We start from the raw sequence: 18,699 nt of genomic DNA, 5'->3' as shown, positions 1-18,699 counted from the left end.
GAGTAAAACTAAGTCCTTCCATTGAGCATGCATAAAGTATGGAGAGAACATAAGTTGTTTAATTGATTGCATAAATGAAATATATGTTGCTTTCTTGCCTCAGTCATAATATGAATTTCTCTGAAGTAGATATGACCTTCTGGCTTTCTTCAACTAGCAGACATTGGTGAAAATATTTTCTCGCTAATACTAATGATATAATTTATTATTATTATTTATTAAATCATGGTCCTTCACTGATCCATGAAGAATCAACAAGTTAAAGCCACCAGAATAAGGAAGGTCACTGAAAATATATTTGAATTTGCCACTTAATAGCCAATGCACAATGTTTCCTTGCTTATTTAGACTTAAACCTTGATAATTGCCAGTGGTCGGAAAACGTTGTGGCAATTCTGATCACCATATTACACAATAGTAGGCCAGCATAGATTGGTTTTGAGGTGTTTGAGATGTTTTATGATATTTACTGGTGTTTATAGACTATTGATTTACTTTTTGGTGTAGGAAGGCGTGTTTTATAACACACACATGAAAAAACCTTATATTGTAGCAAATATTTTGAAATCTCAGATTTGTACAATACATCATGCTTAGAAACTAGATTTATTTGTAAATGTTTTGGTCCAATTAATCTCAAGTAGGAAAAATCACATTCAAGAAACAACAATTGCAAAAAAGACACAGTTATGTTATAATCTTGATGATTTTTCATAGTATATTTTTCACACAAATGATTTTAGATTTAAATAAGAACCATAAAGCACAGTTACTCAAACTAAATATACATTGCTGTCTTTGCTGCATCAGTAATATGAACTTCTCTTGAGTATGTACGGTCTTCTGGCTTTGTTAACATGTAGTTGCCGTTTCAAGATATAAGGAGTTTTTCTCTTCATTATATCTTGGTTTGAATCCTCTTGACTGAAAACATCCTGCTGAAGCATCTGTAAGACATGAGAAGGGACACTGTGGAATCTATGTATTTCTTTGGATTAAAGATAAAGAAAAATATTAATCTCTTGATATTTTTGTAAATCTATGTTCTCTTAATATACTCACTAGAAAAAAAAAGATAACGGACTTTAGTCATGTCAAGGAATTAATTATAAAGCAATACCTATCTACTCTCTAATCAGAGATGATGAGTAAATTTCAAAATTTTCGGGGTGAAATCCTTGTTCCATTGAAGTAAATGTGACTGTTGGCATTGACTCGAGTGAGGCTAAGATTTCACCCTGGGAGCTTTCATTTAATATGGATGAAGCTTTCAGAATTTAAAGTTCTTATATTAACTTCTTTGGTCTAAAATTTAGGCTGGAAATCTCATGAGATTTCAACTACTTGCTAGTTTTAACCTTTCTAGCAATATTAGTAGGCAAAATGAGAAAGTATAAAATTTAAAAAACCAGAAATGTACAAATATCAACAAAAGGGCAGTTGTAAATGTCAGAATGTTCAAGAACAATTGTGCTTTGAGTTTTGCATGACGGGTCAAGTCATTTCTTAATTATCTGAAATGATTTAATACATTCTTATTTTTGCACCTTTTAATCATCAAACACAATCCAACTGGCTGACAGAGAGTTATTCAATTAAAACCTTTGTAGCACTCCAAATTTAATTGTTTGAGGTAGGGCTTAAATTCTCAGAGTATTTCCTGGAGCCCTGGGGCTTGGGACTTCATTCTTGTGGGAGGCATCAGGGTTGGGGCTTCATGCGTCGGGGCTCCCGTGGGATTGAAAATATTTACTGAAGCTCTACTCCATATGGCTATAGCTGAATTTAAGCCCTGCTTTGGGACACTAAAATCTATTGATCACTTAGTAAATGGGTCCTGATCTAAAATCCATTGGAATTAATGAAAAGACTCCAAGTGATTTCAATGGACTTTGGAACAGAGCTTGGATGAATAGTATCACAGAAAGTTGTGTCATGGTCTGTGGAGCCCTTTCTCAAGTTTCCTCAATCCCTTCTTCCCTCATTTTCCTCTCCTCTTTTAAACTTGTCTGATATTTCTTTGCACTCCTTTACCGCACATCTAAGGTGCACACAACCATATTTTCTCTATCTATGGCCTCTCTGAGGCTGGGGAGCCCCAGTTTCTGCTACATGTACCTGCATCTCCAGGGTGAGACACCTCAGTATCATAGTGAAGCATGCCAGTTCTACCGCAGCTACTCTTCAGTGCTAAATGTACTGCTGTTACAGTTCTGTGTAAGTGCTACTGCAGCTCATGCAGATGATTCTGGTGCACAGGCTTGAAAATGCACTGCTGTGGTCCAGCAGATCCAATGGGCTAAATTCTCAGCTGTGCTGAGCATAATTTTGCACAGCTGAGGAGAGTGTGCATACTGCAGAGAGAGCAAAATGGCTCTAAACCACCTTTTCTGCCTCCTGGGCCTCTGGGCAATGCTCATGGGGAAACACCCTGCTTCATGGTATTCCCCAGGGCAACCATAGTGGCTTTGCATTCACGCTGTACTGACATAAGTAGTGCAAATGGCCAACTGCAAAGTGGGCCCAATGATCGTATGCACATACATAAGGCCATCTCCTGCTTTCAGTCACACCTCTGTAAACAGAGTTTAATTTTCTGTTCTGTCAAGAAGCTCATTTTCATATCTCTGCTTAGTTTTGGGGGAATGGCTACAAAGTGTGGAGAAATTATATAGTTAATATTTTACATTGATGTATTCCAAAGCACCCTGCAGCTCTTCAGAAATGATATATGTACAAGAGTGTTTAAGGAAACCACTTAGAGATGGAAAGCACCAGAGAGATAGATAACCAGCATCCAACAATGCAAGAAGGGGATATTTTGGCCAAATATACTGAAACTTTGAAGGGTGCATACAGAGCAGGCAGGATGTAGGTTCTTAAGTCTATCTTGATATAGAAATACAGCATCAAAGCAGAGTCCTTCAAGTGACATGCATTAGTGATGTGTTGCTTACCTCCCAGTGCTGAAAGGCTCTGCTGTGACAGACTTTTTGGAGCTGGTATATTGTCAGCATCACTTCCAAGCTGGAGCCATCTAGAACAGCAGGAAACTGTCCTCTCGGAAGGAGGTCATCTTCCTCAGACTCCGCTGTTTCCTCTGCTTGGTTGTTTATGTTGTTTATAACACTGCACACATTGAGCAGGATCATCTTCCAGTAAGGAAGTTTCGCTCTGTAAGGCTGAAGGATACAAAACACATGCTATGTGAAATGCTGTCTTCTCTTTAGCAAGAGCTGTGTGATCCTGTAAAGCATTTCAATGGGGACAATATATTTTGTTTTGTGTGTTTTGAGGTTTTGTTTGTTTTTGTCTAACCAAAATTAAGGCAACAATTATAGTGTGAGGTAATTAAGACAACTCATTTATTAAACATGCGCAGGGTCTGATCCTCTTTGTGTAGTTGTACAGTGTCAAAGGAAACTGCCATCAGCTCAGAATGATAGTATTTCACACCACTCTGCACAGGTATAAATGATTTTACATGGCTCCAGGGAGTGAAGAATCAGGCTTGTTGGTTGAAGTCCTGGTGCAGGGAGCTCAGCCTAACTAATAAGCCTGTTGATGAGGATGGATACTGAGTCACACGGGGATCCTCCTCCCCAAACTGTAGGCCAGTAAGAGGTACTTTTCTGCTCTTTTGCTCCTCTTGCAGGGAGTGTGCTCTCTCTGGACACAGGTGTGTGATGCAGCGGACACCTGAAGTTCATGAACCCTAAGGCCTTGCCTGCTGTGACCCTTTTAACAATCTTGCGTAGGGAGCTGGCATGGAGAACTAATCTTCAGAGTAGAGTGGATTACAGAGTACCAAAATGAAATTACAGATTAAGCTGATGTATAAATACAAAAAAAAGATTATTAAGCAAATAAAGATGAGCTACTCAATATCTGGTTCTTCATGGGAAGTAGGGTGAGTTTATAAAAAAAAAAGAAGGGAAATAATGAAGAAATGGTGGATTCAAAGTATTCTTGCATTAGGCTGAGTGTTATTTGCCTAAACACCTGACACCCATGCAGCTAGTAGGTGTTGATCCTATTCAGAATGGGTTGAGTGGGTTCTGCTGACTCACTGAGGCAGATGACTTAAGTGACCTTTATAAACAGGAAGGTTAGAGTGGTTCTCATGTGAGTGAGGATCTAGAGTGTGGGTTGAATAGTCCCAGACAGAATCCTAAAACCTACCAGGACTCAGGAGCAGATCTGAGTTGACTTTTATATCTTCTTATTGAAAAATTCCAACCACAGGAGGGAGGCCACTTCAAACTTTGTATAGGGTATGGAATTTATTTGTAAGGAAAGTTGGAAAAGATGACAGCCCACTTTATTCTGCAGTCTGAACATATTCCCATACAACTCAATTACATTACAAAACTGGGACATAAAAGATTAATGCTACTGGACCATCTATACATACCCATGCCTCTTATTATCATTATTAAAAGATAGACATGAATACCAATGGCCGTGTAGACCCCTTATGAAGAGGGAAAATGCTAAATTCTGTGGTAAATATATTCAGAGATAAATATCCAAAACAGAGAGACAAGTCATGCGGGAGTAGATATCCAACAGGGGCTGGTTGTAGGGGAAAGTACTGGTAGGCAAACAGAGGTGGGTAGCAATTGGGAGGTAGGTATGTGAGGTAGAAAGGAGGGATCGAGCAGAAAGGAGGAGAGTTCAAGATGATTGGATTTGTGGAGAATGTTGGAGATCAGGAAACTTAGAAGGAAGTGGAGTCTGTTGTTGTGAGTAGAAAGAAGAATCCACACTGGGGGAAAGAATGGGGGCTTATCACAGGAAAGGGAGAGATGCGGATCTGAAGATATCTATGGTATTATATGCTTATCTTCAGTTTCTCAGTGCAATTTGTTGAATAAATTTGGGTTGCTAATAGATATTGGAGCATTTTTCTGTAAGACTGGGTGAACTGCAACAAGAGTTCAGTGATGTAAGTGTAACCCTTCTGCCCCTCTGAGTTGGCAGCAACAAGGGCCGGGTTCAGTATCCAGGGGTTCCGTTTCAATAACACCATGCATAACCGGTTCGAGCCCCCACCCAGTGACCTGGGACACTTACATACCACACCTCCTGGGCGCCTCTAGGAGGCAATACTTCCCCACTCGCAAGCACGGTAGTCTGAGGTGTAGCGATCTTTTTAATAATAGGAAGGAATCAATGCGGCATCCCATTGGAGAAACACCACAAAACAGGAGTTATAGACACAAACCATAAACCACCCCAAAAGTACATTTGGGCATGTCCTTTTCCGCCTTAGGGTCTTAAGTCCAATCACTCCAAAGTCCAACAACCCAAATCTCTGGTCAATGCCACCCAGAATTCCAAGAGTCTATCTTGTAGAGGTCCCCTCCCCCCAGCCCTGGGTGAAAGGGGCACCTTACGTGGTCCATGGCCAACGTGCCTGCCCTCTCCGTGGGTTCTGCTTCCGCCTTCTCCACGGAACTGCTCTGCCTTACCAGGATGCTCCACTCTGCTCCTCAGGCCATCCTCACAAACTTGCTCTGTCCTACCAGCTGCCTCGTGAGCTGCTTCCAGTTGTCCCTAAAACTGCTTGGCTCTGTCTGCTCTGTGGGCTGCTCACCAGTTTCCACATGCTACTCCACTCTGCCAGCGCTCCGCTCCCTCACCAAGCTGTCCGCTGGGTCTTGCTCCAGCCATCCCACAAACTGCTCCACTCGCCCAGCTGCTCTGTTCTGTAGCTTCAGGCTCCCCCCACTAGTTAGCACAGCACTCAGTGCTCCCCGCTCAAGTATTTCAGCTCTTTTGTGATTTCAGCCACATAGTAGGGGACCCCAAGTGCTAGTTGCACCATTAGCCCAAAGGAGTCATTCAGTAAGCACTTGTATCTAGAGTCTTAAGGGAAAAAAATCAACTCTGACATTCCACAGTGGAGAAGAGGAAGAGGGTACAACTGGTGTACTTACTGGCCCCACAGGAGCCTGTACCACAGCACAATACCTGTCCCCAACCTCTCTTCTTTCAGCTGGGTTTTGGAAACCCATGTCCCTTGTCTAGGCAAAAATACCACCCAACTGAGGTTGAGTCATTTCTGTCACAAATCAGCCCCACAGTCGGCAGTCTGGGATGGGGTAGGTGTGCCTATGCAAATATTTGAGATTTCACATTCCGGACATTCTTTCCACACTTCCCATAATTCACCACCAGATGTCAGGGTACAGCTCATCCTGACTCTGCTTACATCAGAATTTACTCATGTGGGAAGATTTCCTTCTGGTCAAGCTGAATCTCCAGTCAGTAGAGAATCTGTTGCACTTAAGTGTCCTGGGTGCTCCATTAACTTAAACTATTTATTTCCAGTCAACACCTTTCCTCTATTTTCCTATTAGTTAGAGCTGAGTGAAAGAAGGTAAGTCTGTTTTCATGAAAGATTTTGATATTTTGATATTTGATTTAATTCCAATTCAGAACAAACTCCCAACGTTTCAAAAGGGAGCTTTGACTTTTGGAGGCAGTCTTTTTTTGGGGGGGGGGGGGGGGCTGTGCCCCTGAAGCCCTCAGATCCCTTGGCTGCTGAGGAGTGCTGATCTTGGGAGCCAGGACCTATGAGGTTTCTAGGCTCACAGCTGTCCATCTGCCTACCAGGTGGGCTGCCAAGGATTATGAGCTTGGAATGCCAGATTGATAAGGAGACTCAAGCCCTAGAGTCAGGGTTTCCATGGCTTCCAGGATCTCAGCTCCTTACAAGCCTGCCAGCTGATACTTCCGTTGGAACTTTACCAACAGCTGTCTGTGTCTATGACATGTTTCAATTTCAACAAAACACCGAAATCTATTGTTGGAATTTTTCTACCAACTTTAAATTTTGGTTTGGAAAAACTCAAGCGAGGATGCCACCTCACCTTGACTTCACTCACTGCTTCCCTTCTCCATCATATTTTCCACATTCTGCCTTCCCCATCTATTTTTCCCTTCTTGAAAATTTTGATTTTTCTCCAGCATAGAAAGCAATTTCCTTTAAGCAGAAACTAGGCACATGAAAATTCCAGGCACAAGGAAAGCATAGGCTGAGCAGTACCTTCTTGCTCACTGAGCTTATAGCTCCCAAATGATCCATGCTGTGCATCAAATCATAGAAAGACAGGCTGGAAGGGACCTCAGGAGGTCATATAGTCAAACCGTCCTGTACTGAAGAAGATATAAGTATACCTTGATCATTTTAGATGGATAACTGTCTAATCTGTTCTTTAAAACCTCCAATGATGGGGATTCCACAACCTTATTGATAAATTATTCCAGTACTTAACTATCTTTACGGTTAGGTTTTTTTCCCCTAATATCTAACCTCAATCTTCCTTGTTGCAAATTAATGTCAGGCTTACATTTTTTTTAGTGAATTAAAGTGCATTTGTTTGTATGTTTCCAGGAACAAATATTAATGTAGCAAAATAATATAGCTGTTTCAACAATACAGACATTCATTTTATTTAGTGATAGCATGGTTGGAATGGGGGAAGGATATGTACGCCATGTAATTTTCAGTCCACTAGAGAATCCCATAACCTTGTGATTCTTTGAGTCATCTTACTAATAGAGATGAATATTCTATGTTGAATTTGTGTGGCATTCACTGTTAGCCATATTTGTGTGTGTGTTTGTGTTTGTTTGTTTGTTAGTTAGTTATGAGGAGAGAGGGAGAGAAATGGCATAAAGACAGGCCAAGGGTGCAACAGAAATTTGAATCAATGTCAGCATTTTTTTAAGAAATTCCCTTTGGACCATAGTCTTCCCTCAAATACAGGTGTGTTATTAAGTGGGCATAATTTAGCCATTTGTTAGACAAGCCTTTCTTTCTCAGCAACGCTGGGTTCACTGTTCAGAAATGTGTATGTTGTTTTGTAGGTGAAATGGAAACACATCTTAAATCCTGCTCAGCAGCTTGAAATGTTGTGTTTTATTTTGTTTACTCATCTAGTCTTCCACTCAGGTGATATAATTAGAGCTTTGAAATATTTTGAAGGATCCGACAGCTTCATAACAAAATTAACCTCTTCATGGAATGTCTGACTTAATTAGCAGGAGGTGGATTTAAAAAGTAAATAAAATGTCCATTTCAATTTCAAAACTCTCTTTGGTTTACTTTAAATTATTTGTGGCATAAAAAAAGTACTGATTTTTTTCATACAAAAGATGAGGCTTTCCATGTATGCTTTCCTGCATGTTAAATGCCTTTACACAAAGAATGATGTTTTCAGTATGTGGATGAAAATTCTGTGGCTTCCTGTGTAGAGCTTCAGTATCCTTTCAGTCTACAGTTGTTACTTTATCCCAGCTTTAGACATTCCAGAGAACGTTTTTTGGAGACACGGGTGGCATATGCAAGTAGCAACCCCCAGCTGAGTCAAGTTTAGTACAGTTCCCCTTTGGCTTGACAGTTATTGGATTTTGTAGCATTGTTTGTGAGACACACCTAAGATAGATTGCTACAGTGGACCTGATTCCCATTTATGCACACTTACGTCAATGTAACTCCTTTAACTTCAGTGTAATTACTTCTGATTTGCACCAATGTCAGATCAGAATGAGGCCTTATGTCTTTAAGTACAACTGACTAGGTTAATTGTCTGGCAAGACTGCATATATGAGGGCTATTTATAGCTTATGGGAGGGAGTATGGACTCCTGATTACAGTACCAGACTGGGATTTAGTGGACCTAGGTTCTATTCTTGGTTCTGCCACTGACTTGTTGGATGATCTTGGGCAACTCGCATCACCTTCTCCTAGCACTAGGTAAGAGCTAGGTATTGTTATTATATAACTTTCTGCTGCATAGAGAGCTCTCCCCATTAAGAAAATAGAACAGGATTGTTACTCCAATGTAAGAGCAGGTACCGAATGACTATATCTTGATTTATATATTGTGTGAACTCTCTAGTAATATGGTAAAGCATAGCCTTACACTCATGGAGCCCAAGAGTCCTGGTTCACTTTCAATGTGTGGCATATTTTCTGCACTGTTCTAGACTGTCAGTCACACAGGTAACTACAAATGCTCAAGCTATGGTTTGGAAAACAGCCATGAAGGAGATCAAAGCACCAAGTCTCAAAGAATAGAGCTAATTTACTGAAGGTTAGTTGAAAAAAGAGTCTGGTAGTAATTTGATAAAACAATGGAGGTTGTTTGTAATATGAATCTGGCTTTGAGATTTACTGATGCTGAAGAATTCATGCAGGGAATTTGATATATGTGTTTGCATTGATGAAGCTTCTTATGAAATGGAATATTGAAAGTTGTTGGGCTCAGAAATGTAATGGGCCTTTTCTCTTTCCTTTGAGATATTTCTGAAAATTTGTGTCCCAGTTGTTAACTGAGCTGGCCAACACTGGCAGTTTCTGGTTCATGATAAATTTTGGATATTTTTAAAAAAAAAATTCTGATCCAAAATGAAACCAGATTTTTTAAAAAAATCCCACAAACCAGAAAATCAAAAACAAACAAACAAACCAAAAAAATATTAATATTTAATTTACATGATGTTTCCAAAATGAAATTTGCTCCCTGGGACCTTGGCAGTGACTAATTGAAATGGACATTCTTGTTAGTTTCACAACTGCTATTCAGGTGGCAGCCATGAAACTGTCAAGCATGTCCATTTTAGTTAGCAACTGCCAGGGCTCCCAGGGTCTGCAGTTCTGAGGCCGACCCACTATACAGACTGCCCCACCACAAGGAACTCAGAGCTTCCAACCTCCTGGGCCAGCTGGCCTCAGGACTGCCCACTCACAAGTCGGGTAGCACAGGGATCCTGCTGGTTTGGAGAGTTTGGAAGCCCCAAGGTACTGGACCCAGGGAAGTCTGCATAGTAGGGCTGCTGTGGACCCTGGAAGCCTGTCCCAGGACTTCCAGGCACTGCAGCAGGGAACCTGAAAGTCTTGAGAGCCCCCAGGTTTTCCAGGTTCCCTCCAGCAGAGCCAGAAGCCTAGAGGTGGATCTCCTAGGGCTGCCAGGTTCCTGACAGCCTTGGCATGGTGCAGCTGTCTTTTGACAGAAACCTACCTGACAGACAGAGTTTCATCAGAACCCTGCCTGGGATGCTACAAATTTGTCAAACCCAAACCTCTTTTGCAGCACATTTCAGGTTCAACAAATCAGCATTTTTTCCAACAAAACTCTGTTACATCACAAAATTTCCAACTAGGTTGAATTGTTTACCGAAAAGGAACACTGGGGTAGCCTTTATTGTGTCTGGAACTTCTGTGAGTGCAGAGGTACTAAAGAGGAATCTGTGTTCCAATGAAGGGATTTGTTGCATATCAACTTGTTTATCTCTGATTTTGGTTAAATAGTACCTCCGGAGGCCTTGTTGATGTAGTAATAATTTATATTGCACTGTGTGCATAGTATTAGCTTCTGGAACATGGATAAATCTTGAATGTTACAAATTTTATACAAATAAATTCATTTCAGCTCTTGCTTCCTATATCCTCTAATTCATCCTCAGCTAAACGGACTTTTAGAACCTCAAAATAATGAATAAAGTCAGATGATTTTGTGCCAGAGATAGCTAAAACAGTGAGGAAACTCGTTATAGAATTCTGGAGGTATACTAAAATGCTTGCTAGTCAACTAATATTTGGAGGGTGCTGCTCTGCAATGGGCTTTGTTTCATGACAGAGTACTTTCCTCCTCCAGGTAGTATGATTTTACTGCATAGATTTTTCCTCCTTCTTCCATAGTGGAGGATGAAATAATCAAGCATATTCTGCAAATGGATATTCACGTGAATTCAATGGAATATCAGGGCATACCTGTTATATCAGCAGTGCAAGACATGTCAGATCTATAGGAAATACTTATCTATTCAGGTTCTCATATGCTAGCTTCACTGTAGTATTTGAGTGCCTCCCAAATACTTACAAATAGAAATAACAATCTTCCTTTCTCTGTTGCTAAGCAGACAGCCTGAATTTTGTACCAACTAGAGCTTTTCCAAGGTACACTGCTGTCCTTGCATATATAAGTTGCAGTTACTCAGGTTGGAGGTCATGAATGCATGGATAACTGTGGCCAGGGCTGTGTCTGGTAGGAGGGAGCTATGTCTTCTGGCCAGACACAGATGGTATAGATGGTAGTGAGCAGATTTTACAACTACAAATGCTGAGTATTGCTTATCTATCATACTATAGCAATAAGGTGTTGAAAAGGACCTAGAATGCTGACAAGTTTAATAGTCTGAGAGCAGGTCCCTCAATAGTGGGGAATATTATAGAGGAGGCATGTTTTTCAAAGTGACTTCACTTCACCTCAGTCTTCTTTGGAGTCTGTTTTGTCAAGTTATACTTCATCCAGGTGACAGTTTTAGCAAGGCACTGAGAAAGCTGCGAGTCAGTGCTGTTTATTCTGTGTAAAGCAGATGAAGACCAATATTATGTCTGCATACTGATGACACGTCAGGCTATGTTGTCTTCCTAGATCTCCAACAGGCAAAGTAAATATTGAGTAAAACTGGAGAGAAACATGAGCCTTGTGGAATTCCATAGGTGAGAACTCTGGAGGTGGAGAAACTGTTGTAGAGAAAAGACCTAAACCATTTCAGGGAACTTCCATTTGCCCCAGGAACTTCTGTATCCCATGAGGGATGTGACACAAGTATTTGGTGATCAATAGAATCAAATGTTGCAGACTGGTCCAGCAGGAGCAGTTATGAGTATGGATGTGCTTCCCTTTTTTATGACCAGGAAGAGGCCATCCACCAGCCTGCCATGCCCTGGCTAGAAGCTTGACTAAGAGAGACCCAACCCACAGATGGTATTGAAGACTGGCTTTTGCTTGCTTAGAAAAGGGAGGAATAGACCCTGGGCAGTAGTTTGTGAAGTCAATAGCATCTAGTGCAGACTACTGCATGTTCTATGATGGGTTGTAGATTACCCTCATCAAAGAAGAGTCCTTTATTCTCTTACTATCCAGGAGGGCTAGGGCTTAGAATCACAGATAATTAGAAGTATATTCTTGAGCTGTGAATCAGTTTTAAAAATTTGAGCACTAGGACATACTACACCATCAGAATGCCCTTGTTGAAAATATATTATGGACGTACCAGGAATGCCAGGCAGTATTAATGTGATTGATAAACTCCTTTGCTACACTAACATGCATCCAACGAAGTGTGTATTCACCCACGAAAGCACACGCTTTAATACATCTGTTAGTCTATAAGGTGCCACAGGACTCTTTGCTGCTTTTACAGATCCAGACTAACACAGCTACCCCTTTGATATTTGCTACACTTGTACATCCAGACTTTGCAAAACAGGTTTGCTTTTTTCTCCAAGATGTGAGGTCCAACAAGATGATTAGAGATTGCTTGGCTAGACTGGCAACTCCATATTAGAGATGATTAGTGAAAAATAACAGTAGTTATTCTCTGTTGGAATTAGATATGAGGTGGCAGACAACAGGTTTCAGTTCAAGAAGGTCTGATCAACTACTACATCTTCCATCCCAAAATGTGCCACACATTCTTTTACTCACTTAAAACAGTCACTAGAAATTAGGTTTTAATCTGATTAATGATGCAAACCCACACAAAGTGCATAATAAATGAATTTACTATCCCTCTAATTGATGTAGTAGTGAAGACTCCCTTGCTGGACTGGTGGTATTTCACACAAACTGCAAGGGACTTTTGGGGGGCTTCACTATACCTTACTCGGGTGTCAAGAGAACATGCACAATATGTCAAGAAGCCTGAGATTCACAATTATGTCACCACAAGTTAAGCTAGGGATGTTCCTATCACAGGTCCCCTTGTTAAGACAGGCATAGCTATTATTAGGTCACTTAAACTGCGTTTATGGATTTTACGGCATTCTGGATAGAGGGCGGCCTAAACAGCAAGTTGCCTCACCCAACATTATACATACCAAAAATCAGCTATGATTCAATTTGGCACATTCTTAATCAGCCATTACACAACTGTTTTAGTGTTTGTTGTGTGTCAGAGATGGGGGAGAGCAACAAGTGGTGAAATCTTGGTTCTATTGACATCAGTAGTAAAACTCCCACTGACTTCATTGGAGCTAGGACTTCACCAAGAGTGTATTAGACCTTTGGGACTCAGAGGAAGAATCCTTCTGACAGAATCCCACTCCTAAACTGGTCCGAGGAAAAGAATCCTCATTAATCTTTTCCCTACTTGACCAGCAGGAGTCAAGAAGCAGGTTTGTGTGACATCTGGGCCTTGTTACCTTGCTAAGTGAGAATACAGAAATCTAGGAATTACCATACTGGATCAAACTGGATATCCATCTAGTCCATTCTCCTGTTTCCATTGACACCTGGTATCAGTGATATCAGAAAGGAAGGGGGTGAGAAACCCTGAGATGAACAAATGTGGAATAACCAGGCAACAGGGAAATTTTCCATTAAAATGCAAAATGTTTTGACCACTCTTGTGAGAAGAGATAAAACGTCCTATTTTAAAATAAATTAATAAATCATTTATCAGGGAAGACTGAAACATGCATATATTTCCCACTTAATTAAAGTTTTTGACTGATGCCTGTCAAATGTGTATGTTCTGTTTTTGATACTTCACCTATGTGAAGCTGAGATCATTGAACCCTGCGTATTTAGAAAATAAATCTATGGCTGATTCTTTGGCCACTCAGGAAGGAAGCTATTTACTGGATATTTTTGTGACTATTTTTTCTGATGTTCTTTACAATCATTACAATGACTAGCTTATTCCTAAACCAAAAAACATCTGTTGGTAATAGCTTTTGTCTTCTGAAAATATTAATTTTATACATATGTAGAAAATATACAATAGCATCTCATTTAGGCATTAATTCAAGATCAATTCAGACATAATCCTATTGGAAACACATTTTCTTCTGATAAATTTACATGAAATACAACCTGAATAATTTAATGAAAGTACCAACATTACAAGTGAGAGACACTTTTAAGTTTTCTATGTCACATCAACACCTTTAAACTTCCTTTGAACTAGAAGAAAATTTTGCACCAAAGTAACGCCTTGCACTGAACTTTTATGTCTAGACTGTTATTACTTTGTGCAAAGACTTCCATGCTTGTAATGAGAATTCATGTGCTCCCTACAAGTCAGCTAAAGGGTGAAAAGAAAAAAAGAATTACCTTTGATGTATACATATTGGTCAATAAATCTGCTTCTAACGCTTTCATTTCCTCTTCTGAATCTGGGAATAAATCAGAAACACATGTGTACTATTTCATCACAAATCAGAGTCATTTGATTTCAGAATGTAGGATTTAGGTATATCTCATAAAGAGCTCTTAAACTTAAATAACGGATAAAGGGCTAGTGGAGAATTTTCCTCTCTTAAAATATGATCCAGAAAGACTGACTGCAAGGGTCTTTTAGTATAAGAAAAGCCTAGGTTAATGATGCATCTTATAAACAGTCACTCAACATCATTCTAGGGCCTGATCCAAAGTCACTGACTTCAATGGAAAGATTCCCATTGACTTCAATGGGCTCTGAATCAGGCTCATAACCTATAGCCATTTCAGTAAAACAAAAATGTTGCCAAATCTCCTCATCCAACATCAATATGATTTTTTTTATCATCTGAACAAGCTTGTCTGTCACCTTTGCAAACTTTTAGACCCTGACATTGTAAGTCTTTATCTTAGAAGGGACATTTCTTTATAATAGAGACAAAGTTTTAAGTAAAGTTTTTTAAAAATATGCATTAATAGTAGTTATATTTACTAGGCAAGACTCTCATTTTAGTTATACCAATACAAATTCTGCTGACATCAGTGATTTCAGTCGGATCAGAATTTGACCTATTGATTTTTAACTCTGTGTGTCAGTGTGTGCGTGCGACAGAGAGAGAGATTTAATGTAGTGGAATAATTTCTTTCTCCTAATTTAGTTGACCCTACATAGTGCAATATATTAGCAAGTCTTATGACTTATCTGATGGGGAAACATTATTTTAGAAGGATGAAGCACAATCAGAAAAAATTCTATTCTGCTGTGCACTGGATTGTGTGACAGAGATCTACTTTGCAAATATAGTAATCGTATCTCCAAGAGTATGGTAAATGTTTGGAGATCATTAAATACCTCTGCTGAAACAAATTTTATTTTAATTGTTTTGTAGCTCCCTAAAAGCAACAGTCATTCAAAACCAATCCATAAATTTATTTACTTAAACATAAAAAAAAACTAAAATGACACTTATCTGAGGCTCTAGGCACCCTAACCAACATAATATACTGTAAATATCAGCTGTGTTAACATGAGCAGTGTTTTTGTTGTTATTCATGTGTTCTATAGGATGGAATATGTTGCCCATTTCCATCCAGATTTGAGATCTACTGATGAAAAGTGCTATAGAATAGGGGTTTTTTTGTTTGTTTGTTTTTTAATTTAATTCAATTATTTATTTAGTTAGTTTGTTGCTACTGCTACCTTGGCAGTCATAGGAATTTAAGAAATAAGACTAGGAGGGCCCCCGTGGATCATCCAATCCAGTCCCCAGCTACTGCAGGCAAGCCTAGGATATATTCCCATACATCAAATAATCAAGCTTCATTTTAAAACTAATTAGGCTGTTTGTTCCCACTACTCCTACTGGGAGACTGTTCCAGCACCTCACGCCTCTGGTTAGAAACCTTCTTTTACCCATTATTCTTGTGATACCATTGTCCATTAGCTTAAATAGCTCTTCTCCCTCCCTGGTGTTTTCACCTGATGTATTTATAGAGGGTAATCGTATCCCTGTCTTTGTTTTGCTAAGCTAAACAAGACAAACTTTTTTAGCCTCCTTTTGAAAGATAGGTTCTTCATTCCCCCTGATAACAGTAGTAGCCCTTCTCTGTACCAGTAATCAACACAATATCTTAGTACCTACCAAAAGTCCTGTTACTAGGACTCTACCCTAGTTTACGCTACAAAATATAGACTTAAAATAGAGCATAGAAAATGGCCAAGATCGGTGGAATGCTGCACAGAATATGTAGGTGCTAAGAAATGTTTTGAATGAAGAGAGCAAGGGAGCTTGGTGTACCTAATTTGGGAGCCTATTCCAGGTGAAAGCGGTGGCAAGGAGAGAAGCGTGGATTCAAGAACCAGTGAAAAAGACAATAGGAGGAGGCAAAAGAGGCATGGGCAGACAGCATAGGGACTGGGAAGTGGTGCAGGACAAGCTGAGGGCAAGGATGCAATGGGGACAGAGTTAGGGAAAGCTCTGAATACAAAGTTTTTTTGTATCACACTATATTATATAAGGGGTAAATGTACACACCTTAACTGGATTTAAATTCTGCACTTTGTTCATATATTTATATTTTACAAGATACATTTTCCTCTCAGTACAAACCATATTTTCAAAAGAAAATTAGAATACATGTTCTGTGTCTTAGCTAAAAACAGTGCAATGCTTTCCACATTGAGCTAATCTATCTGTCCCAGGTCAACATTTTCATATTTTTAAGCAAACTAAATCATTTTAATTATGGTATGTTCCACTTTCTTCATTATAGACCCAATCTAATGTCTATTGAATTCAATGGGAGACTTTCCATTGAGTTTACTGGGCACTGGATCAGGTGCTACCGCAGGTGCTAGGATCTGATCCTGCATCACTGATGTTAACAATCACCTTTTTTTTTGTAATGCTTTTTAAGATCTATAGATGAAAAGTGCTACATAAAAACCAAGAATTATCATTATTGTCACTGCTTTGCTATTCTGTGAACCAGAGGAACTGATCCTGCTGCAAACAAGTTTACAGCAAAATTCCTCTCTCTTTAAACAGGAGCAGGATCAGATCCAAAGATCTATTGTATGTCAGGTTTTGCTTACACTTCGCACACTGTCAAATGCTAATACCTAGTTTACTAGTTATTCTCTTCAATACATTTTTGTTAGTATTCCTTTAAGATCTTGTTAGGAGATAAGAGTTTATCATCTAGAACAATGCTAATGTGCTACCAATATAAAAGTTTACAGGTGACAAATTTTAATATAATGGACAGAGCACAGTGCTCCTGAATACACTGTGAAATAGAATTCTGAAAGTTGAAATGTGAGGGTTATAATTTCTTTGTGTATTATTTTTTACTTTACTAGCATTTCATAGAATCATAGGAACGTAGGGCCTCAAAGTTATCTAATCTATTTCCCCCCTCCATGCTGAAGCAGGCAAGTAAGTACACCTAGACTCTACCTGACACCATGAATATAGTATCATAAAAAATCATGTTAATAAAATATTAAGCTATTTTGTAATTTAGCAAGTCTGTATTTTGAAATCTACTCTGCTCCATATGTATGATTGAGTGACTGTGTGGTTATAAAAGCCATTACATTTTTGTGTATAAACTTAGTTATGTCATTTTCCCAAAGGAAACTATAAACTAAACAAGTGTTACAGATCATCTGTTATACTCTGGCTATTTAAAGCAATTACACTTGGAGTAGAAAGTCACTTGAGTTTATCCTCCTATGGTGTGATTTGGTTTTGCATTGATGTAAATCTGAAGATTTCTGTCCCCTTCAGATAATTCAGTAAAGATTATTTTAACACCACAGCTTCAGTTTTTGTATCTGCATCATTGATGGATATGAAATATGTATTTTAAGTACACATATAGCCATTTTGGTTAGGATTTGTCAAGGCTTCATATGAGCTGTAGAAAAGATATTGCCTAGGATATTTGAGAGAACAACACAACATTCCATAGATCACAAATACTTTCAACATTTGTGACAAAGTGAATGGTCACATCCCATTATGTTTCTGAAGGACTATTCTATAACATTTAAAAAAATCGAATATTGATGCTGTGTGAAAGAGCAGGTGAATGTGAAGGGAGGAACTCATGGCAATGACAGAAAAACTGTCATTCAACACTTATCAGGGTTGGCTTGTGTGCGTACATATATAAACCTTAGTCTAGCCTTAACTCACTTTGTTTCTTTTGATCTCATCCGAGGGGCTAGTATACATGTTAGCTCTTATCACCTGAAAATGACTAGCCAGATGTAAAGACTTTTTAAAAACAAAAAAAAAACAAAAAAAAAACTTCCACGCCTCCTGGGTTTAAATGCCTATCAGACCAGGAACAATCTAATAACTAACCCGAGGCAGGTTTGGGGACAGGAGCAGAGACACCTCCCTCCTTCCCCCAATTCACAGCTTAGGAAGGAATCCCAAGAAGTTGCAAAGCAGAGCTTACCTGAGCACAGACTCCAAGAGGTGAAAGCCAGCAGGATCATGCACACCAGTTGAATTCTCATTCTTGCCATCTTCAGCCCTCTAGAAAGTAAAGTCCATAAATACAAGAAGAAGAGATGAGAGAGACAGACACAGACAGAAAGAGAGAAAAAGTACAGCTGCTTCTTTCCCTCACTGCCTTGAGCGGACTTGTGAGTGTCTGAACCATAAGGAGAGCCCTGGACCATTCCCTAAGTATATAAGCAGTGGGATGATGTCACAAAAGTAGAGTGATTGTCTCTTAATGAATTACCCTCCCTTCTCCTCCCCCTTCTCCTCCTCCACAGCCCCCGCCCCCAGCTACTCAGTTCTGAGTGAAACTGACGCGATTCACTCCTTGACGCACACAGATATCAGTTCAGAAACGTTTCTGCATACGGAGCAACCCCTGTTCGGCTCACCTGTTCTCTGTCATACACACAACAACCCGAAAGATAGGGCAGTTC

General features: G+C 39.5%; 1 protein-coding gene across 1 annotated transcript; it reads right to left on the bottom strand.

Moving 5' to 3' along the window:
* Window positions 1–587: 587 nt before the first annotated feature.
* On the bottom strand, window positions 588–18,436 carry NTS (neurotensin). The gene is made up of 4 exons (XM_032804638.2): window positions 18,216–18,436; window positions 14,139–14,200; window positions 2,958–3,182; window positions 588–947 (listed from the first exon to the last, which is right to left on the bottom strand). The coding sequence occupies exons 1-4, from the start codon at window positions 18,283–18,285 to the stop codon at window positions 807–809; spliced, it is 498 nt and encodes a 165-aa protein (XP_032660529.1). The 5' UTR covers window positions 18,286–18,436; the 3' UTR covers window positions 588–806.
* Window positions 18,437–18,699: the final 263 nt, after the last annotated feature.

Source organism: Chelonoidis abingdonii, chromosome 1, assembly GCF_003597395.2.
Source record: "Chelonoidis abingdonii isolate Lonesome George chromosome 1, CheloAbing_2.0, whole genome shotgun sequence".
NCBI classification, from domain to species: domain Eukaryota; kingdom Metazoa; phylum Chordata; order Testudines; family Testudinidae; genus Chelonoidis; species Chelonoidis abingdonii.
This window is presented reverse-complemented; position numbering and strand designations above follow the sequence as displayed.

What these genes read in the sequence shown, in the direction of transcription:
- NTS (XM_032804638.2), bottom strand. Translation starts at nt 18,285, where the DNA reads ATGGCAAGAATGAGAATTCAACTGGTGTGCATGATCCTGCTGGCTTTC. An exon ending in CCAATATGTATACATCAAAG is followed by an intron (nt 3,183 to 14,138) that starts GTAATTCTTTTT and finishes TGTATCCTTCAG; the next exon opens with CCTTACAGAGCGAAACTTCC. An exon ending in GAGCCTTTCAGCACTGGGAG is followed by an intron (nt 948 to 2,957) that starts GTAAGCAACACA and finishes CATGTCTTACAG; the next exon opens with ATGCTTCAGCAGGATGTTTT.